The sequence below is a fragment of the Mercurialis annua genome, linkage group LG5 (genome assembly GCF_937616625.2).
Source record: "Mercurialis annua linkage group LG5, ddMerAnnu1.2, whole genome shotgun sequence".
NCBI lineage: Eukaryota > Viridiplantae > Streptophyta > Magnoliopsida > Malpighiales > Euphorbiaceae > Mercurialis > Mercurialis annua.
The window spans coordinates 12,487,279-12,510,022 of record NC_065574.1 but is presented as its reverse complement, the minus strand read 5'-3'; the positions used below and the strand labels follow the sequence as shown (position 1 = coordinate 12,510,022).

At 30.2% G+C, this 22,744-nt stretch overlaps 2 protein-coding genes across 11 annotated transcripts; one reads left to right on the top strand and one right to left on the bottom strand.

Moving 5' to 3' along the window:
- Positions 1-8,670: 8,670 nt before the first annotated feature.
- Positions 8,671-15,668, top strand: LOC126680854 (pentatricopeptide repeat-containing protein At1g62260, mitochondrial). Of its 9 annotated transcripts, none has more exons than XM_050376102.2 (5): positions 8,671-10,862; positions 11,138-13,413; positions 13,529-13,617; positions 15,046-15,122; positions 15,359-15,668. In XM_050376102.2, the coding sequence occupies exon 1, from the start codon at positions 8,698-8,700 to the stop codon at positions 10,687-10,689; it is 1,992 nt and encodes a 663-aa protein (XP_050232059.1). In that variant the 5' UTR covers positions 8,671-8,697; the 3' UTR covers positions 10,690-10,862; positions 11,138-13,413; positions 13,529-13,617; positions 15,046-15,122; positions 15,359-15,668. The 9 variants fall into 9 exon arrangements, with proteins under 9 accessions (XP_050232059.1, XP_050232055.1, XP_055961668.1 ...); XM_050376098.2 differs by having other exon boundaries at positions 15,308-15,668; XM_056105693.1 differs by having other exon boundaries at positions 14,383-15,122; positions 15,308-15,668.
- On the bottom strand, positions 11,841-22,518 carry LOC126680855 (uncharacterized). Of its 2 annotated transcripts, XM_050376105.2 has the most exons (14): positions 22,174-22,515; positions 16,821-16,932; positions 16,556-16,668; positions 15,386-15,508; positions 14,778-14,977; positions 14,406-14,481; positions 13,305-13,391; positions 13,108-13,188; positions 12,964-12,996; positions 12,741-12,794; positions 12,620-12,661; positions 12,413-12,491; positions 12,265-12,335; positions 11,841-12,149 (listed from the first exon to the last, which is right to left on the bottom strand). In XM_050376105.2, the coding sequence occupies exons 1-14, from the start codon at positions 22,336-22,338 to the stop codon at positions 12,063-12,065; spliced, it is 1,323 nt and encodes a 440-aa protein (XP_050232062.1). In that variant the 5' UTR covers positions 22,339-22,515; the 3' UTR covers positions 11,841-12,062. The 2 variants fall into 2 exon arrangements, with proteins under 2 accessions (XP_050232062.1, XP_055961670.1); XM_056105695.1 differs by lacking the exons at positions 16,556-16,668; positions 16,821-16,932 and having other exon boundaries at positions 22,174-22,518.
- Positions 22,519-22,744: the final 226 nt, after the last annotated feature.

Genomic DNA, 22,744 nt, shown 5'->3' with positions numbered 1-22,744 from the left:
ACTGTGTGAAAAGGGAAAAACGAACTATAGTTTTGGGATGAAGGGAGTAGTGTTTATAATTATTAATTGAAAAATATAAGTAGATAAAAGTTAGTGGATATGTTAAATAAGGTTATAGTAAAAAAATAGAAAAAAAATTAAAAATTTATAACATCAATTATAATTTTTTAAACTGTGTTTTAATTTAAAAAAATAGACACCTCTATCCGAAAGAAAGAAATTGTTTTCATCTAAAACTGATTTTAAATAGTTTAATCTTCTCTGCTAATATATTTATGCACAAAACAATCTGCCATAGATCAAACTAGCAAGGTCTAATGCATTAAAAATTTCCGACCTTATAGCCCCTTTTCGATCATATCCTGACGTTGTAAACTTGTCAATTTTATCTTATTTCACATTTTATCGTTTCAATTGTACTCTAATTTTTTATTTTTTGTCAATTTTTTTACTTAAATGATGAAACTATTTAATTAACCATGTTTAAAGATAAAATTAAATTCATTTTCATTTAAAAAAGTACAAATACGTCCTTTATTTTTAAAAGATAACTAAAAATCATAATCAAATTAAACTAATTTAAATTCTTTTAATTGATTTAACTAAATTTAAATAAATTTTAAACATGTACAATTAATATATGCCATATATGAAGAATGTATTTGAATTTTTTTCAAATGAAAAAAACGTCAATTTAATATTTCAGGGTACAATTGAAACGATAAAATGCGAAATATGATAAAATTGACAAATTTTTAACGTCAGAATAGGATCGAAAAGGGGTTATAAAGTCGGGGTTTTTAAAGTATGAGGCCAACTGTCAAATACAAATTTCTAAATTTTTCTTTTTTAACATAAACTTTTGATATCTTCACAAAAATAACATATAGTATTAATTTTTTCATGATTGCGGCAAAAAATTACTAGCACAATCTTTTATGTTTCAAATTATTCTCCGGCCTCTTAATTTTTGTTGTTTACTTGTTGATTATCATCACGCTAATAATAAAATTGAAAATCAAACGCAGGCAGATTTTCTCCTCGTAGTAACGTCAAATTTTAATTTTTTTTTGTTGAATACTTCTACTTTATAAAAATTTACACCGAGATTATTTTATAATTTATTTACAACTCTTGATGGTTGTGTGAAATATTAAGGAAACTTGTTCAACATACTTATTGTTACAAATGTTATTCTTTTGTAGAAAAATTATTAATTGATAATATTACATACATTTCATTTAAAATGATTAAATAAATTATTAACTGATAATATTTTAATTGATAATATTATCCCTGAAATTTTGATTATTGCACATATGTTTATGTTAAATTTCGAATTTTTTTGTTGAATGCTTTATTCTATACTAGTGTTGTTTTACGGATTTCACACGTGGCTCGTAGTGTAACTCATCAAATTATTAAATAAGATATAAAATAAAATTTAAAATAATAGTTCATTAAAATAGTTTACCTTATTTAAAATTTTATACAATAAAAAAATAATTAAAATAGTAATTATTAAATAGTCAAAATAGTCTATTTTAATTAGTACTCTATACAATTATCTCAACATAGTACTTTATTTTGGTTAGTACTCTAACTTATCTTAACATAATAGTTTATTTTAGTTAGTACTCTAATTTTAATGATTATCTTAAGAGTTTTTAATTAATAATTAAATTGTATAAGAGAAAAGAACATTAAGGTAAATAAATTTTAAACATGTACAATTAATATATGCCATATATGAAGAATGTATTTGAATTTTTTTCAAATGAAAAAGACGTCAATTTAATATTTCAGGGTACAATTGAAACGATAAAATGCGAAATATGATAAAATTGACAAATTTTTAACGTCAGAATAGGATCGAAAAGGGGTTATAAAGTCGGGGGTCTTTAAAGTATGAGGCCAACTGTCAAATACAAATTTCTAATTTTTTCCTTTTTAACATAAATTTTTTGAAAAATTATTGCACACAACCGTTGCGCCATGTCATTCGTGCAACAAACCAATTATGCGTTAGCCATGTGGAAAATTGAATGATAAAAAAAATAAGTAATAATTAAAAGATTCCCCATCGCAAATGCTCATTGGCTTGATGTAAAAATGACGTGGCGCAACGGTTGCATGGGATAAACACTCAAACTTTTTATATCTTCACAAAAATAACATATAGTATTAATTTTTTCATGATTGCGGCAAAAAATTACTAGCACAATCTTTTATGTTTCAAATTATTCTCCGGCCTCTTAATTTTTGTTGTTTACTTGTTGATTATCATCACGCTAATATAAAATTGAAAATCAAACGCAGGCAGATTTTCTCCTCGTAGTAACGTCAAATTTTAAATTTTTTTTGTTGAATACTTCTACTTTATAAAAATTTACACCGAGATTATTTTATAATTTATTTACAACTCTTGATGGTTGTGTGAAATATTAAGGAAACTTGTTCAACATACTTATTGTTACAAATGTTATTCTTTTGTAGAAAAATTATTAATTGATAATATTACATACATTTCATTTAAAATGATTAAATAAAGTATTAACTGATAATATTTTAATTGATAATATTATCCCTGAAATTTTGATTATTGCACATATGTTTATGTTAAATTTGGAATTTTTTTGTTGAATGCTTTATTCTATACTAGTGTTGTTTTACGGATTTCACACGTGGCTCGTAGTGTAACTCGTCAAATTATTAAATAAGATATAAAATAAAATTTAAAATAATAGTTCATTAAAATAGTTTACCTTATTTAAAATTTTATACAATAAAAAAAATAATTAAAATAGTAATTATTAAATAGTCAAAATAGTCTATTTTAATTAGTACTCTATACAATTATCTCAACATAGTACTTTATTTTGGTTAGTACTCTAACTTATCTTAACATAATAGTTTATTTTAGTTAGTACTCTAATTTTAATGATTATCTTAAGAGTTTTTAATTAATAATTAAATTGTATAAGAGAAAAGAACATTAAGGTAAATGTGTTTGTCCCCCCCCCCTCTAATCCGTACTTTTATATATAGTATAGATATTAGTATACTGAGATAATTTAATTCAGAAACTGTTTTCAATTTTTTTCCGAAATACATATAAGAAATTAGACTTAAGTTGCAATTTGTTTGCTCAACTTGTAAATGATGAGCAATTAATATATAAATTAATTTTATGGACAAATCAGTCATGAATTTGCTGATTATGGCAAGTTAGCCCCATTTTGACAATTTGTCCGCTCAACTTGTAAGCTAATTGTACCCTCAATTGGCAATTTGCCCCCTCAATTTGTAAGTTAATTTTTTAAAATGGGACTAATTGCAAATAATTAGCAAGTTCATTACTGATTTGTCCACAAATTAATTTTTATATTAATTGTTCTTTGCTTACAAGTTGAAGGGGGAATTGTTGGTTAAGTGATATGTTCATGAGCTTGGATACCCGCTCAGGCCCGCCCAAGCCCGGTGCTTAGGGCCGGGTTTGGACAATGATTTTTCGTACCAAGCCCGGCCCGAGCCCACAAAAAGCCTGTTACTTTTATAGACGGTATTAGACTTTTATTTTTCTAAAATTTATATGTAAGGCCATCAAGCCTGACCCGAGCCCACAAAAATATGGCGTTAGGGCCGGGTTTGGATAAGAAATGTAAAGTCCGAGCCGGACTCGAGCCGGGCTTGGACTTGTAAAAAACATTAAAAAGACCCGTCAGGCCCGGCCCGAACCTGACCCATGAACAGATCTAGTTAAGTCTAAAAAACTACATTCAAGATATTTGTTGATATAAAAACTAATATTGAACAATTAATTGTTTCTTTTGAAATGATGAATTTTTGGTTAAAAATTAACTTCGCATCATTTTTATGTAAAAAAATGAATGATTTTACATAAACTTTATAATCAATAACAATAAAAGGCAATCTATAAATAATGAATGCTTAAGAGTTGTGTTATTGTTAAAGTGTCTAATCATATAAATATGGTGGTTGAAGGGTATTTATAATACCCAACAACTCTCCTCTATGTCATCAAAGAAGATGACAAAAGTTATGCAGGAAAATAAAATGCAGTACCCTTTACACATGAGTCGCGCCTGCAACCTTCACATCTGTTCGAATCCTTCAATCAGCTTCAGCTATGTGTCACATGTCCATATTGGACCTCCGATAGTCACATATGTCACGCCCTCTATATTGTGTGTCGCACCCTCTACAGAAGTCAACATAATAAGGCTTCAGTCAAAACCCTAGCTAGGTTGCGTCCAAGATTAATTTTGTAGTGCCATCTATCCATATGTCGTGCTCGCGAGATAACCTTGTCACGAACGCGAAAAAGCTCTTGTAACTTGGGGAAATCAAAATTTTTGATTCTCGCTAAAAGATTCTGAATCGATACACGATGGTTTTAACAGGTTTCTACACATTAATAAACAATATTAATTAAATTAGGGATAAAAAAAGTCCAATAGATCGTTTTGTATTATTTTTGCAATTGCTCTCGGCGGGTGTGTATTTATATAAAATATAAAACAATTTGTTCAGTATACTAGATGTTACAAAAAATTAGTTATTTTTAAAGAGAAATTAATTTATTATATTTAGATTGAAATAGTAGATTTTTGGTTAAAAATTAACTTCGAATAAACGACATAAAACAAAGCTAAAGAAGATCAAAAAAACGCATCAAAAATCAGATCCTTTAAAATCATGTGTACACAAAAACACCTAAGTCATACAAAATTATAGAATTGAAAGCATAAAATCAAATCTAATTATGCTTATAATATACTCTATCCGTCCCATTTTATTTGTCCACTATACTATATTTACATGTTCTAAAATGATTGTCACAATTATATTACATACACATATTTTTCTCTTTTACCCTTAATATTAATGGATATTATCCTTATATTTGTGTAGGCATTTAATGTTATTATTATTGTATTGACTACTCCCTCCATTCTGAATTAGTTGTCGCTTTAGGGACATTTTTTTGTTCCATAATACTTGTCAGTTTATAATACCAAAAAAGCATTTATTGCTATTGTTCCGCATATATCTCTCATTAATTCATTGAAAGAATACAAAAATACAAACAAAGAGTCATACTAATTAATGTTAACAAGTTTTAAAAAGGGCTAATTTAGTAAAAATACTTATAATTTTAGACATATATTTTTTTTTCAATATAGTAATTCTCAAGAACCAAAAAAGGGTAAAAAAAAAGAATTGTTAGTATTTAATATTTTTTTAATATGTGTGAAAATAGGAAGTGGACAAACAAAATGGGACGGAGGGAGTATGTGAGACGGGCTTGGAGTCTTCTAGATACCGTTTCCATCCTTAACTGATTTATGCCTATTACTTTGATTTGATTTAATTTTATTGATGAGTTAATGTCATAAGAATTCATCAACTTTATATGTGTTTTCAATTTAATCACAGCTTTTAAATTTTATAATAAGAATACACTAATTTTTTTTTTTTCTAAATTCATACACGGTACCGAGATTGCATTCATTCATTGGTGTAATTTGCTAAGTTAGAGGTTGTTTTTCGGCTGCTACCTCAGTAAAGTATGACTCCGTGTATAGATTTGAGAAAATAATAAAAGTTGGTGTATTTTTATAATAAGTTTTTAAAAGGTGTGATTAAATTGAAAAAACGTATAAAGTTGGTGAATTTTTATAACATTAACCCTTTATTGATTGTATTGCAAAGATTTTAGGGTATCTTTTTATGTGTGCGAGCAATAATGTGTATTTTTTAAATTAAAAACGTCAATCCTAATTAATTTGCTAAAAGGGGTTATAATTTGAAAAATGCTATCTAACCCATCTTATGGTACCTTATGATACCACTTTATGTGCATGATTTTATTGCTTAATTCCTATTTAAAAATATATGTTTTTTTTAATCAAAGGTAGAACTACACTAGGTTAGCTGTTAGCAGGGATTAGCGGAGATTAGTTAGTACCAGTTTTTAATTCATTTTAAATAAGCCAAACAATGGGCTGTAGAGAGTTGGGGTCGAACCCCCGACCTCACATGTACAGAAAGCCTTATGCGCTAACCAACTGGGCTAAGCGTTCAAGTGCCTAAAAAAATATATGTTCCAATTTCACTCTTTAAATCAATTCATTCATTTATTGCTACATCAGGTGGTATAATAAAGTGGGTTAAAATAGGTAGGTTAAATAATATTATTCTTAAAATTTATGTAGGGTGAAAATTAGATAGGCTTATGTATTTATTAATTAAATAAATGTTGATTTTCGGATTAATTAATCCATGAAAAAGGTGATAAAAAGGTCTATTTGATTCCTATAATTGTCAAAATGAATTTCAGGATGGCTGAATTATAATTTTTGTACATCAATCAAATTTACAAATTTCCCATAAACTTATAAAATATTAAAATTAGACCAATTATTTAGACTTGAATCCTCGACCATTTTGATTTTTCATGGGTTTTTGGAAAGAAATATGATTTGTTTTTCAAAGGATGATATATTGCAAACCGAAATAAAGTTATACAAACCGAAACAGCACATAAATTATAAAAAAAAAAACTAGAGGAATTGATTCATTGTAGTTGTAACTTGTTGCGCAAGATGATGTGCTTTGCCATTGAAACGACGAGGGACATATTGAACACGGGATTTCTTAAGTTGAAATAAGAGATGCTAATATTTTGACAAATTTCTCAAGCCAAAGTGAGTACAACCATATGTGAAGTAATCAATTGAGTTACCTTAAGAGCGTTTTTTTCAAAAATTAAATGAATCCAACCTTCTGATATTACCCAATTTAACGCTTTTCGTAACGCCATAAATTCTAATATCTGTGGATTCCAAATATGATAGGAAAAAGTATCAAACCTTCTTATTATATCACCAGTATGATCTCGAGCAACCGCTACAACAACACCAAATTGTTTTTGAGCTGAATTAGCTGCATCGAAATTCAACTTAACAGTACCGGAAAGGATATGATTCATCTGAAGCAAGAGATCGGGTGACATCTGAAGCAAGAGATCGGGTGACATCCGAATGCAAATGAGAAAGAAATACGATTCCAGTCCTTGAAATCTGTTGCAGCACGTTGATATAGTCTCTTTAATTCTGTGGATCAGTAGTTCGTCATCCGAACGAATAATTTTAAAAATCAATTATCAAACGCTCCAATCTCTCGTTATTTTTCTACCAATCCAAAAAAAAAATGTTTATATACTAAAAATGAGTGAAGGTTCAAAAACCCCCCTAAACTTGGCACGAAAGATCAAATACGTCCAACCTCGCGAAAGTGGATGAAATCATCCCACAACTATGCAAAAACGTATCAAATGCCCCCTTCTCCACTCTCACCTCAGAGAGTGAATTCACTCTCCGGTTTTAGATGACTTTAGGCGGTTTTAGATGGTTAAAAGTTTAAAATAGTCCTTAGCATTTATTTTATTCAAAAAATTGACTTAATATATTTTTATAATCACTACATTTTGACACTTTAAAAATCAAATAAATTTTAAAATAAAAACTAAAGGATCTGTTTATGCTTTTTTCAACTATCATCAAAATTAGAAACCCTAAACTCCATAACTTCTTCTTCTCCAACAAGCCACTTGTCTCCCGCTGCGCCGGTACTCCGCCGCCATCGCTCCCACCGGCCACCTTAGCAGACCCTTCTGGGTCTGCCTCAGAGACGGCAGACCCATCTAGGTCTGCCTTCTGTGAGACCCATCTGGGTCTGCCGTTGAAACAAAACGGCTGACACATCTGGGTCTGCCATGGAAAAAAACAGCAGACCCATCTGGGTATGCCTTCTCCTTCTGCCTGGGGATGGATCAGACCCGCCGTGTCTGGGTCCAGCGGTGGTGGGATAGGCAGAGTTTTCGGGCGGCGGTGGGGTAGCCGGAAATTGTTAATTAGAAAAATTTAATTAATTATGAGAGTAATTACATTTAATTAGGGAAAAAGATAGAAAAAGCCCTCAATGTTGAGTTTGTTAGATTTTAAATTAAAAGGATTAATTAGTGTTTTAATTAAGATTAATTGGAGTTAATTTTTTAAAAATTAGGCTATTTCACATTCTTTTTTGGTCAAAAAGGTGAAACCGATCCGGTTTTGCATAGTTCTGGGGCACTTTGATCCGGTATTGCGAGATTGGACTTATTTGATATTTCTTGCCAAGTTCTGGGTGTAAATCGATCCTTTACTCTACTAAAAATACAAAAATATATAAAGGATTTATACGAGATACTATATATTAGGCTTATCCCCTTAAAAAACCCTCACCTTTTACTCCCAATTCGTTTGCACCCTCACATTGCAAAACCACCAAATATATCCAAATTACGACCTTTCACTTTCAATTGCACCCTCAAGCATTAAATTGATCTCTTTTTACTTGAAAAAATAGGTTTATTTTTGTTTTAAATAAAATATTAAGTCCTATTTTAAAATATATGCTAAAATTTAAAGTATTGATTTGAACATTTTTCAAGTGAAAAGAGGTCAATTTAATGCTTGAGGGTGTAATTGAAAGTGAAAGGTCGTAATTTGGGTATATTTGGTGGTTTTACAACGTGAGGATGCAAACAAATTGGGGATAAAAGGTGGGGGGATTTTAAGAGGATGAGCTTATATATTATTATGGCTTGAATGTTTTAACAAGAGAACAAAAATGATGCAGAAGTTAAACTTGGCCCTCTCTAAATTAACATGCAAACGGAAGATTCAAATCACTACCCATCTTTACAAAATTGTAAAAACTCATACTTTAACCACAATTCAAAGCTCAAAAACTGGTTTACAAGACCCTAACAATTTGTATTCATTAAACAAAAAGATCTCACAATTCACTCGAACTGGTCAAATTAATGATGCACGAGCATTATTTGACAAAATGCACCAAAGAAACACCGTGACTTGGAATTCAATGATTAGTGGGTATGTAAAACGAGGAGAGATTACCAAAGCACGGAAACTGTTTGATGAAATGCCTCAAAGAGATATTGTCTCATGGAATTTGATGATTTCCGGGTATGTTTCGTGCCGTGTGAAGAGGTTTATTGAGGAAGGTAGGAACCTGTTTGATGAAATGCCTGAGAGGGATTTTGTTACTTGGAATACTATGATTAGTGGGTATGCCAAGAATGGGATGATCGACGAGGCGGTGCGGGTTTTTAATGCAATGTCTGAGAGGAATTGTGTTTCTTGGAATGCTATGATTACTGGGTTTTTGCAGAATGGTGATGTGGTGCGTGCAATTGAGTTTTTTAAGAGAATGCCTGATCGGGATGTGGCGTCTCTGAGTGCACTTGTTTCTGGTCTTATACAGAATGGAGAGCTGGATGAAGCTAAAAGAATTTTGCTTCAGTTCAGAGATAGTGATGGTTTGAAGGAGGATTTGGTGTATGCCTATAATACTTTGATTGCAGGGTATGCTCAGAGAGGAAGAGTTGATGAAGCTCGAAATCTTTTTGATAAGATTCCATTTTATCAAGGGAAAGAAAGAATTGGGAGGTTTGAGAGAAATGTGGTATCTTGGAATACTATGATCATGTGCTATGTAAAGGCAGGAGATGTTGTTTCTGCAAGGGAACTCTTTGAACAGATGGTTGGAAGGGACTCTTTTTCGTGGAATACGATGATCAGTGGATATGTTCATGTGTTAGATATGGAGGAGGCCTCAAACCTCTTCTGGAAAATGTCGAGCCCGGATACCCTTTCATGGAACTCGATGATCGCAGGGTACACCCAGAGAGGAAGTTTGGAACTTGCTCGTGATTTCTTTGAGAGGATGCCCCAGAAGAACTTGATCTCATGGAACTCCATAATTGCTGGATATGAGAGGAATGAGGATTATGAGGGAGCAATCAACCTTTTCATTCAGATGCAAATTGAAGGAGAGAAACCTGATCGGCACACTTTGTCTTCTCTTCTTAGTGTGTCTTCTGGGATTGTGGATTTGCAATTCGGAATGCAAATTCACCAGTTGGTCTCAAAGTCATTTATCCCTGACGTGCCATTAAACAATGCCCTTATCACCATGTACTCAAAATGTGGGGCGATCACTGAGGCACGAACCCTTTTTGATGAGATGAAACTGAAGAAAGAAGTAATCTCTTGGAATGCAATGATTGGAGGATATGCATCTCATGGTTGTGCGACAGAGGCTTTAGAGCTTTTCAAGCTGATGAAAAGTTTCAGAGTGCAGCCTACTTACATAACCTTTATATCAATTCTAAATGCTTGTGCTCATGCAGGACTAGTTGAAGAAGGTCGAAGGATATTTAAATCCATGGTTAGTGAATATGGTATTAAACCAAGGATTGAACACTTTGCATCTCTGGTGGACATTGTGTGTCGGCAGGGACACCTTGAAGAGGCCCTTGATTTAATCAATAGCATGGAGATTGAGCCAGATAAAGCTGTTTGGGGAGCATTACTGGGTGCTTCCAGGACCCACAACAATATAGAGATGGCCAGAGTTGCTGCTGAAGCATTAGTAAAACTTGAACCAGACAGCTCAGTTCCATATGTCTTGTTACACAACATGTATATTGATGTGGGGCAATGGGACAATGCAACAGATATAAGAATGATGATGGAAAGAAATAATATCAAGAAAGAAGCAGCAATTAGTAGGGTAGATTCCTCGGAGTCACAGTGATGATCACTGAAATATAACTGATGGGTGGGATTCTTTTTGTGATGTCGAGACAGAGAACTCATTCATGCTTTGAAAGCATTTAAGCATGTGGTGAATTCTAGTGGACCAAATATAAGTGGACTCTAGAATGACTTAGGACATGGATTCCGAGGCCTGCGTTTAAACTTTGACAGGTATGTCTTACTATCACCGAACTAAAAGCATTTCCTTATAGACTACCTGATAGATGTCATGCTGGATATTGTGATTTCTCGACATAAGGGAAGTAACTATTGTAATTATAATAAGTTAAATATAACTTAGCCGAATGGAATACTTAAATGTTCGGGTTTGATTTACCGAGAATCACTAAACTCAAGGCTGGCTCGTTTTTGAAAGCTGCCATTAAATTAATCTTGAACTTAGTTCGTTTAGTTTAATAAATCAAATAGAATGAATTTTTTTGCAGCTGAACTCGGAATAGCTTGCGAGCAATTTGGTTCATTTGCAAGCCTATGTGCCTATAACAAAAATTAACGGAGTGGGAAAAGCATCCCTTTGCATATGGAAAAAAAATTTAATTTTAGTTGTGTGAATGAATTTTTCATTTAGTTTCTTTCTCTTGTGGTGTAATAGACAATGGAGAGGATCTAAAACATTAATAAATCGATAAAACAAGAAGAGCAAATAAATATACGTTTATTTGAAAAAATAAAGTCACCACTCCTTTGGAATCTAATCTGACTGGCTATTTTAGTTGAGATGTAACGGTATTTCTCTGCTGTTACGTTTTTGAAAATGCTTCTGATGCATCATAGCATTTAATGATTCGCGGTTGGAGGTAATCATGATTATATGTCATATTGTATCTATAACATTGAAGACAATTATAACGATGACATGTGTGATGAATGTTCTGTTGGCAATTATGATGATTGAAACTAGATTCGTATTTGGTGATTTAAAAATCTCCATGCTTGGTTGAAATGGAAGGCTAGGGGCTTGCTGGACAATACAGCTTTGCATTAGGAGATTCTGCTGAAAGTATTTTCATTGCAAGGGTAGTGAACTAGGGCAGATCAGAATGAAGAAAATGTAGCTTCTCGATAGGAGATGCCATAGCTATACGCTGAGATTCAGCGGAACAATCTGCAGTTTTAGCCCAGTTATGCTTGAATCTCAATGTACTTTTTTTGTATTATCATAAACTAACTTTCTTGCCCAGAATGTAGTATACAAATGCTAGTTATGGATACATAACTTTTTTTCATATCTTATCACAGGTTTTTTTTTCCATTGGGCATACATTGTACTCCATCATCACAGGTATGGAGATACAAGTGAAGACTAGAAAACCGGTCCTCCTTCAAATGAGAGAACTCGAGTCATCTGAACTAAGCTTCCGTGCTGTCACTGCTATATTTGTGAGTTGAAATAGGACTAGGAACCTTTATCATTATACTTTGAAAAAATGCAATCAGCTGCATAGCATTTATCTTTAGGTTAGAATAGACTAGGAAATGATCAAACTAGTTTCAAAAAAAAAAAAAAAAACTAGGAAATAATCAAACTAGATAATTGGAAAAAAAATCTTACCATTGCGAGTCCAGCACAGAACATACTGAAACCAAGGAAATGAAATGGTGCTTCTTCAGATAAGAATAGGGCTGTATTGAAAGAAAAAAAAAAGATGTTAATTCTAATTAAATTTTCCTATAAAGATAATTTCCTATAATCTGAGTACCTGTCAAAGGACTAAAAATCAAAGGGGAAATGATAGCAGCGACAGAATTTATGCTTGAAATGCACCCTTGAGCCTTCCCCTGAGAGAAATGGAAAGACTTCATGTAGATTCATAGGAAAGAAAGTAATGCAAGAATTTGAATTAAGATGAGAAATTGGTGCGTAGTGCATCCAATCTAAATATTAAAATCATCTTTAGCAGAGTTACCTGTTCATCAGGGCCAACTTGTTTGGACACAATGCTCCTTAACTGGGCAAGTCACAGGGTTACAAAATGAGCAGATTAAGTCGGTCAACAGATTCGAAAGGTTTAGAAAGATGAAACTTACAGATGCAGGCACGAAAACAACAAAAGCAACTAATGCTGTAGTGGCAAATGGAACCTGCTCAGGATGAAAATTTATTAAAGAGTGGCGGAAAACATAAGGAACGCATAGGTCAGAAAGCTGTAGCCTGTATGTCTTATGAAAACAAGATAAAGAGTACAAAAAGCTGTCATCTTTCATTTAGAAAGATACAGAAAGCCTGTAACTTAGTTGGAAGAAACATTACCCATATAGCCCACGCGATACTATAGAGCGACATCTGCAAGATATATATACCAGCTAAGTTATTGTCTTTTCGTGCTTAATTGATGGATAACTGATATCAATAGGTATAAACATAATGATATTATTGTAGGATTAAGGCTCATACAGATATAAAACCCATAAAGAGTCCTATGGAAAGTAGTTTTTCCTCTGATACAACAGGTGCCAACAAAGGCATGAAAATCAGCTGCAAAATTCACGAGAGCTCAACAATAAGTATATAAAATAGTACAATCAGTGAAAGGTGTAATAGTAGTATTCGTTCCAATCTGAGCATGAAACAGAAAATGCATGGTTTGACACCTGTGATATCATTCCTGCAATACCAGCAAGAAGCATTTGATCAGCATACTGGTTTTTGGTGAAGTGGAAACGTGCCTTCCAGTAGTACTGCAGGGAGCAAATTATATTGGTAAGCAGTTAAAATATCATTCTGTTTCTTAATTCTTATTGGCGTTGTCTGTTGTGATTGTTTTAGTTTAGTATTGTCTTCCTATATTCATCAAGAATTTATTCCTTTTGATTAGAGGTGGCAATGAGTTGGATTGGGATAGGATTGGTACCAGTATTTTGGATCATTTTGAGTTCAAGTTACTTTGGATTCAAATCATTTCAGGTGAGGTTTATATCATTTTGAATTGTATGCAGTAATAAATTTTGAATCTCATTTCAAATCTAACCTATTTGGAAGAAAAAAATTAAATAGTAAAAAATGAAAATAAATACTCCCTCCGTCCCAAAACAATAGTCCACTTTCCTTTTTTTTTTGTTCCAAATAGTTGCCCCATATTTCTTGTAAATCACAATTTAAATGTTGATTTTTCCATTTTGCCCTTATTTAAAGTGTCATTTATTGTTAGTAGCCTAAAAAGTAAATTAGTCATAACATTTAATAGAGGTATTGATAAGAAAAATGAAGATAAAATTGTGAAAAGTTAGAGCATTAATTGTATTTCTTAAACTATGTGTAAAGGGGAAAGTGGACTATTGTTTTGGGACGGAGGGAGTATAAAAAAAAATCTTGACTTTATAAAATGAAATATAATTTTTAATCGGATTTTATTTTAGTTTAGATTAGTTTTTGAGTTCTAGGAAGATTCACTAGCCTTTTCATTTTTAAGTACTGAAATTTTTGACTTTTAGTCAAGTTTACGTCAAATTTCAACTGATAGTCAATTAAATATATGATCTATTAGGTCACACCCAATAATTCCGGATAATTGCAGGTCAAATGATTTTGAGTGAGTTGGGTCAAAAATTGTCACTTTTAGGTTTGATGGAGAACTTCTTGGATGCCTTTTTGGTATTTGTTTCCTCAGCTAGTTTTGAAGTCTTGCTAATTGCATACTAATAGATTGACTTGACAAATTATGAAAAATAGACAGTAGATGTATGTAAAAATACCATGGAAGCTTCTTGTTGTCCTCCCCCAGCAAGACTGTGAAAGAATGCGACAACTGCTACTTGCGAAAATGTTGCACTGAAGCACAAGTTTTTACAAGGTGAGTGAGAAAATCTGAGTAATGATGCTTCAAGAAACTGCATCCAGTCATTATGAGAATGATTAAATTATTAGGCATTGAGCGCGTTCTATAGGGTTTTTTTTAAAATGTGAATGTTAGTGACCAGTCTATCAAATAGATGAGGAAAATACTAGTGGAGGTACGGAAAATGAAACATGATTTGCTTTGAGTCCAGCAATCAATTTTGATTTTCCCGAAGTGTATGAAAGTCGAAATGTGCTTGGAATTCAGAAATTGGTCAGGAAGACCTTACCTGCTCTTGAGCAAGGAAATGACATCCCCGATTGTTAATATCTTCTTGAATGCTGGAGCCTTCTTAGATAAGTTACCGTCTTGTTGAATGGCATCGAGTCTAGTCTTCAGGATTGGCTGGGATAAGTCATCAACTTCCAGTGCTTCCTTCAGGAAAATTCTCGCGTATACAACAGCCAGCATTGAAATAAATGTCGCAATCTGGAACATAAATGCATCGGGTCTTAATTATTAGTATTACTATTAAATCCTTCTATTATTTTAATTAGGGAATCCAGGAAGGGGGACGCTAGGACTCGATATCCAGCATGCTGATGCCACGTCTTCTCAGACTAAAAACTGATTGGTAAGAATATGTTTTTGTTTTATCTTACTTTGGCCGAATAGATAGTTTGACACACGTACACTATGTTGCATTTGCCGATTTCATTTATGAATCGAAAACGCTTATATTATCTTTTAACTTTAAGTAACCCATTCTTGTTATAAATTCCGTCTCCTTGTTTTCCATTTCAACATTTCGCGTTTCAGCGTTTCCAGTTTCGTGCAACATAACGCTAAGATAGTAATGGCTGATGACAGAGGAAACACAAAAGGTGAAGGAATGACCTGAAAACTTAAAGTAAGAGGGAGCAATCTGGAGGCCAAAGTTCCACAGACAAAGGCTGTTAGGAAAGTGCCCATTAGAATTCCAAATGCTGCTGTTCTTCGAGCTTCTGAAACTTTATCTGCCTGAGAAAGATATACAACAATGCAAAATTCAATAGTTTACAATATTCAATCTGAATTCAGGTATGAATTTTCTGATGATGCCTTTGAACTTTTACGATACTCATTTTGAAAAATTATTGCTTAGTCCCGGTTTATGATGGACTACTGTTGCATGAGTAAACTCCACAATTTAAGGGTAATTAGAAAAAGGTTTAGCGGTGCAAAAAAGACAAATATTTTCGACTTTTTATAAATATATTCAAAAATAGTTGAAATTTGCAAATTTATCCAATTTGATAATTTCTCTGCGAAGATAGATTTACGACAAAATCATCAATTGTGATAGATTTACAAATTTTTTGAAAGTTTGGATAAATTTTACAAAAAGTCAAAAATATTTAGTTTGAACCATTAAGTTCATGAAAATCCGGTCTAGATAAAATATCACAAATTTATTAAGATACTGAATAATTGTTGTAGATATGTCAAAACTTTGGAATAAGAATTTCTAAAAAAAAAAATTAAGAGCAAAGGGTCAATGCAGCCCTCAAACTTGTGTCACGGGGTCAAATAAGTTCATTTTAATTTTTTTGGATGAATTAGATCCAAAATTTGTATTCTTAAGATCAAATAAGTCCATTTTAACTTTTGGGTCAATTAGATTCCCCCAAAATTATACATTTTACAATGTGGACTTATTTGACTAGTTTACCCAAAAGTTAAAATGGACTTATTTGACTCCGAAAATACAAGTTTTTTGTCTAATTGATCTAAAATATTAAAATGAGCTTATTTGATCCCGAGTACAATGTTGACACCTAATTCAAAAAATTAATGCATTAATGAAAATAGAATGTGGAGGGATTGGGATTCCCTCAAGTTCATTTGAATTTGAGGGGGTCATGTTCATAATCTATACCGTTCATCGTAAAATGAATGGTGTAGATTAATTTGATTAAAATTGTATCTTTTTGATGTACACCGTTATCGTGAACATGACCTCCTCAAGTTCAAAATGAACTTGAGGGAATCCCAATCCAATGTGGAGATGTAAAGTAAATTAATTACCACATAAGCAAGAGCAAGGCAATTGATGGAGTTATCAGAAACCATAGCAGTGACAGTCCTTGTCACAAAGTAGGCATAAAAGAAAATGGTTTCCCTGCTGTATGCCAGTATAGCTGCAAATTCACCACTTTGGAATTTTATTTTATCTTAACTAATTTTAACATCATTCTATTTTATATATTTTTATAATTTAGTAATCAAAATTAAATATACTAAATATATTCTCTCAAATAATTATTTAATTTTGAAAAATGTTTTTTATTACCTAATGGAATGATGTTGATAGTCAAAGGGATAGTGAGCATAGTTTTCCTGCCATATTGATCAGATAGATTCCCTATTAGAGGAGTAATCACAACCGATCCAACCCCAATGATCTGCATAAATAATAGTAGCATTTACTATTGAGAAAATTAGGAAAAATACTCTATTTTTAAAAATAATATGATTTCCTACCTCAATAAGGAAAAGATGGAGAAAATACCTCACCCTTTTAATATAATTATTTTTTTACTCTAAGACATGTTTATATTGTAATTATACCTACTTCTTATTATTATTTTACTCTAATTATATTTCTTTTACTCTAACCAAGTTTTATTATAACACCTGTCATTTTATTCTCTCTCCTTCTCTTTCTTCTCTCTTTCTTCTTCTTTCTTTTCTCTGCTTTCTTTTATTTCGCCATTTTTCTTCTACTTCTTCCTCTTCTTCTTCTTCTTCTTCTTCTTCTTCTTCTTCTTTATTCTTTTTTCTTTTTTATTTTTATTCTTTTCTTCGTCGTCGTTTTTTCATCGATCCGCCGTCGCTCCGCCACCGTTCCGCTGTCACTCCGTCGTTCTTTCATATTTGATTTTAGCAATTTTTTTCTTAATTCGTGTTGATAAATACAATTTATTTTAACTTTCAGATCTAAATAAATTACTCTTGATTTTTTCAACTTTTGATCTAAAAATCTGCATAAAAAAACGATGTTATGATGAAAAAAAACGATTTTCTACACAAAAAACGATTTTCTGCAAAAAAAAACAGCGTCTGATTATCATATAATTATCACTGCATTATCATGTCATTATCATAAAACTGAGCAGAAGACTATTTTTTTTTATAAAAAAATTTTGATTATCATATGAGTATCACTGCATTATAACACTATGATAACTAGATGATAATGAAATATGATGAGGTTATGATAATTGGTTGATAACGTACGTGAAAATATAATTACAAAAAAATTCATGAAATCAGTGATAACCAGATGATAATGAAGTATGATAAGATTATGATAATTGGATGACAACGTACGTGAAAATATAATTACAAAAAAATTCATGATATCAGTAATAACCAGATGATAATTAAATAATAAAGTTATGATAATAGCATGACAATATGAAACCTATATGGAAAAGAATTACATAAAAATTATAATAACGAGATGATAATGTGAAGATAATAGTATGATAAGGTTCTTATTGATAATAAAATTATAATAGTATGATAATATGATATATATTTGCATGAAAAAAAATTATAGAAAAATTATGATAATGAAATGATAATAATCTGCTATATATGATACTGATAATGACATGATAATAAGATGACAATGCAATATGATACATTGATAATTATATGATAAGGTGAAACTGTGATATTCATATGATAATGTAATACTGTGATAATCATATGATAATATGATATTATATTTTGTCTAATATTATATAGCAGTATCATCACATTATCATATAATAATATGCTACATACGATACTGATAATGACACGATAATAAGATGCTAATGCAATATGATACACTGATAATTACATGCTAAGGTGAAGCTGTGATAATCATATGATAAAGTGATACAGTGATAATTATATGATAAGGTGATCATGTGATTTTGTCTTATATTATCCAGCAGTATCATCACATTATCATATAATAATCTGCTACATACGATATTGATAATGACATGATAATAAAATGTCAATGAAATATGATACACCGATAATTACATGTTAAGGTGAAGCTGTGATAATCATATGATAAGGTGATACAGTGATAACCATATGATAATGTGATACTGTAATTTTTTATTTAGTTCATATAATTTTTGGTAATATAATAAAATATCTAAGTAGTAGCATAAGTTTTTAAATTATAAAATATTTGATAATACTAAAATAAATGAAAAGAAAATATTTTAGTTGTTGGTAATTTATAATCTGCATATTTATTAATTTAAAAAATGAAGAAATAAAAAGAAATAAAAAAACTGGACATTTGAATAAAAAATAATTAAATTTGTCAACATTTTGTAGTGGGCACATCACATGCATGGAACGCAGAGAGAGAAAGAGAAAGAGAAAAGAGAAAGAGAGAGTGGGAGAGAAAGAGAGAGAGAGAGAGAGAGAGAGAGAGAGAGAGAGTGAGTGAGAGGGAAAGAGAAAAAAAGTGTCAGATTGCACATTTATAGTCAGAGTATTATTCTAATTTTTTTAGACACGGGAGTACAAACATAATAAAATTAAAAGCGTGATGTATTTTCATTGACTTTTCCACATTGAGGTATAAAACTCTATTATTTTTCTATTTGAGGTAAATTTCTAAATCTCTCTTTACTATTATTATTTCAATTTCTTGCTGATAATTACATTAAAATCATATTTCTATTTACTTTTGTATAACTAATTAATTATACTTATATAAATTCGTACAATTGTTATGAAGTGAATTAGAAAATGCAAGCAATCACTTTTTCATCTATTTAATTTTAAATATTTCAAATCGAAATATCAAATGAATCCTGCAAAATTTTGACTTCATAGTTTCTTTTAGCATTTTAGTCCGAACTGCAACTGATTAGAATTTATTATGTTTGCATAAATAGCTAAAAAAAATAAAGGCTTAAATATTAAAAAATGCTTAACTTTTGTGACTTTTTTCGTTTATGGTCTAAATTTTTAAAATCATAATTATAGCTTATTTTTTTATTTTTAAATTTTAATTATAGAAATTTGTACAAATTAGAGTGGAAGAAAGTTTAAACATGCCTTTCATGTTGTTTTAATTTACTTTCTTATTATCAAGAATTTCAAACATGAAGAACATGTTTGAACCTCTTTTCACTCTAATTAAACAAATGACTATAATTTAAACTAAAAATTAAAAAATAGTTAAAATTGACGATTTTAAAAGTTTAAGCTATAAACGAAAAAAATCAAAAAAAATGAGGTATTGCCAAAAGTAAAATCATGGTAAATGCATATTCGGGACCTCTAATAAGTATAAGTTGGTGAATAATGTGAGTATGAATGAAGTAATGAAGGGCACTATGGATTGTAATGCAGCTTTCAGAAATGACAATAGAATAGAGTGGATGGACCCAAAAAGCAAACACTGCTAGTGCCCTACTTTAGATTGCTTCTCACACCAGGATTGTACATTAACTTGGTTCAAAAATAATTACAATAGGATAAATTTAATCTCTCAAATATCAAAATGATTTAATATCTAAAATAAAAAAATTAATTTGATAATAAAACTGACATTTTTCGTTATGGCATGTCATTATCTTATTGCCAACTCAACAATTTTCATCGGATTTTTGAACGGTGTATGGATTTGAGAAAAATTGATAGTTCGTGTATGAAAATGACGATTTTTAAGCGGCGTGATTAAAATGAAAAAACATGTAAAGTTTGTGAATTTTTATGACATTAACAAATATATGACATTATCACTTCAAAAAGTATTGTTTACATATAAATATTAACACCTTTATATGAACTAGTGTCGTTTTACAAGTAGGAAAATTATATTTATTATGTCAACTAAAAGTAGTTTATTTTAATTAGAAATTCTATATAATTAAATAATAATTAATAAATATTTATATAATAATTAGTATTTCAGAAAATTAAGTAGTCTATTTTAGTTAGTACTCTGAAACCTGGAGAATTGTTTTGACATATATAAGTATTTTGTTTTAGTTAACTATAATAATTATTTCAACAAATTTTTAATAGTTTTTTAATTAATAATTATATCTTATAAAGTAAAAAAAACGTTAACATAAATTTGCATGTCCTAAATTACCAACGAGCTATAACTCAAAAAGTAGGTTTTAAATTTGTAGGTCCTTAGAGCATCTTCATAGGACTCTCTAAAATTATCAAAAAATTTATTTTAAAGAGTTTGACAATAAATTGAAAGTCCAATTAACTCTCTATTTTTCAAATTTAAAGTAGAGTAGAGAATGAAAATGACTCTCCACATGTAGAGAGCCGTTTTCACTCTCTACTCTATTTTTTAAAGGATAAGATTTTGATTTCAAAAAATTAGTTAGTTATTTTCATTTTAAAAATATAATAATTTTTATTTATATTATTAATTAAAATAAAAATAAATTATATTATTAATTAAAAAAATATATTACTAATAAAAAAATTATATTATTAATATTAATATTATATTATTATTTATATGAATAAAATAAAACAAAAAATAAATTTAGAGAGTATGAAATTAATATTATTAATAGTTCATATTTTTATTTTTATTTTTCCTTATAAAGTTAAAATAAATTAAAAAAATTAACATTGGAGAATCTACTGGAGTTCTTTTTTTGTCGAAAAGAATCTATCGGAGTAAAAATAAAAATATCACTCTCTATCATTAAGATCCTCTTTAAAATAAATACATCATTGGAGATGCTCTTTTTTCTTCGATTTCATTGATTTTTTGTTAAAAACATTGGTTATATATATTTTTACGACTTAATAAAATTATTATATAAAAGGTACACTTAAGACATATAATTATAATGAGAGAATCTCAATCAAATAGTAAAAACTAAATTTGCATTCTATAATTGCGTTGGTACAGCTCTTTGAATAAATAAATAGATAATTTAAACTAAACTTTTTAAACCCAGTAATTCGATAAACAAATGACTTAAAAGTTCAGATTTATCGAACCAGTATTATAATATATTCTTTCTGATTCGATTTAAAAAAATTAGTCACTTATTAGTGTACTTTTATTTAATTGAACAGTTTTTTTTTTAGTATCTACGTATGAGATAAAGGTAACTGCTATCCTTAATTTATGGGAAAATAAGACGTGCCTATCAAAATATCTATTGAACAGTAACGTGGGCGATATGCAACACTGAATAAGATGAGACTTGCAAAGTCCAACATTTATACAGGAACATTTTAATAACTGAATTAAATTACAGATTATTCAATTCTAATGCAAATTAAACACTATCAAAAACTTATTTAAGAACATAGGAAACTTTATGCATACAGACTACATTTTTTTCTTTTAAATTCCGATTTAACCATTTAATATCTAATTCTCGTATTTAATACTATTTTATATTCAAATTAAGTAAAACTTATGTATAATTTTAAAAGATCTACTAAATTTTGTATATTCAAAATTCGAATAGGAGAGTTCTAGTTAAGTTAAAAAAAAATTATTTCAGTTGATTTAAGTGATTGATTATGCACTAAAATACTCTTATTAAATGTAATCAGCATAGTTTTCTTTATTAAAAACGGCTGCAAATTAAAGAATGATAATAAGAAGAAAAAGCAGAGTAACGTACAGCTTGCTGAATTCCAGAAATGTAAATGGCGAGGGAGCACTGGTCGCGACCGGGGCAAAGAGCGAACATGGTGACGTCGGCCATCGCCGGAAGCACCATCATACCGGCCAGTGCAGCGAGGAAGACGGTGACAAAGAGGTGGCTCAATTCCGTTAGCTTCTCCATCACCTTTTCTCCAAAAGAAAAACAAGGCACTTGGCTTTAATTTGTTAGAATGGTAGTTAGAAAGAAATGATGATACATTTCTTTATTTAAAGAGGCAAAGTTGTATGCTTATGTATTTTGCTTTTTCCCTTTATATATTGATAATAAAGGAGAGAATGAGGGATATGAATTTGTTAATTTTGTTTTTTCAAAATAATTTGGAATTTAAGTAAATTACTTTATAAAGAAAAAATATATGAGTTACATATGTTTCTTTTAACTTTATGATATTATTAATTCTTGTGGAGTAGAATTTAGATTGTTTCTAAGTATATGGACAAACCCCATTAATACTAGAGAGCTACTTTAGACAAAAACAAAAACAAATGAAAATTCTTGAATACAGTTTATTTAATAATATTACATA

Excerpts from the sequence above, each read along its gene's own strand:
- LOC126680854 (XM_050376103.2), top strand. The coding sequence starts at position 8,698 with ATGATGCAGAAGTTAAACTTGGCCCTCTCTAAATTAACATGCAAACGG.
- LOC126680855 (XM_050376105.2), bottom strand. The coding sequence starts at position 22,338 with ATGGAGAAGCTAACGGAATTGAGCCACCTCTTTGTCACCGTCTTCCTC. Across the intron at positions 14,978-15,385 it reads CTCTTACTTTAAGTTTTCAG|ATTGCGACATTTATTTCAAT; the intron begins GTCATTCCTTCA and ends TTTATGTTCCAG. Across the intron at positions 12,492-12,619 it reads AAGTTGGCCCTGATGAACAG|GGGAAGGCTCAAGGGTGCAT; the intron begins GTAACTCTGCTA and ends CATTTCTCTCAG.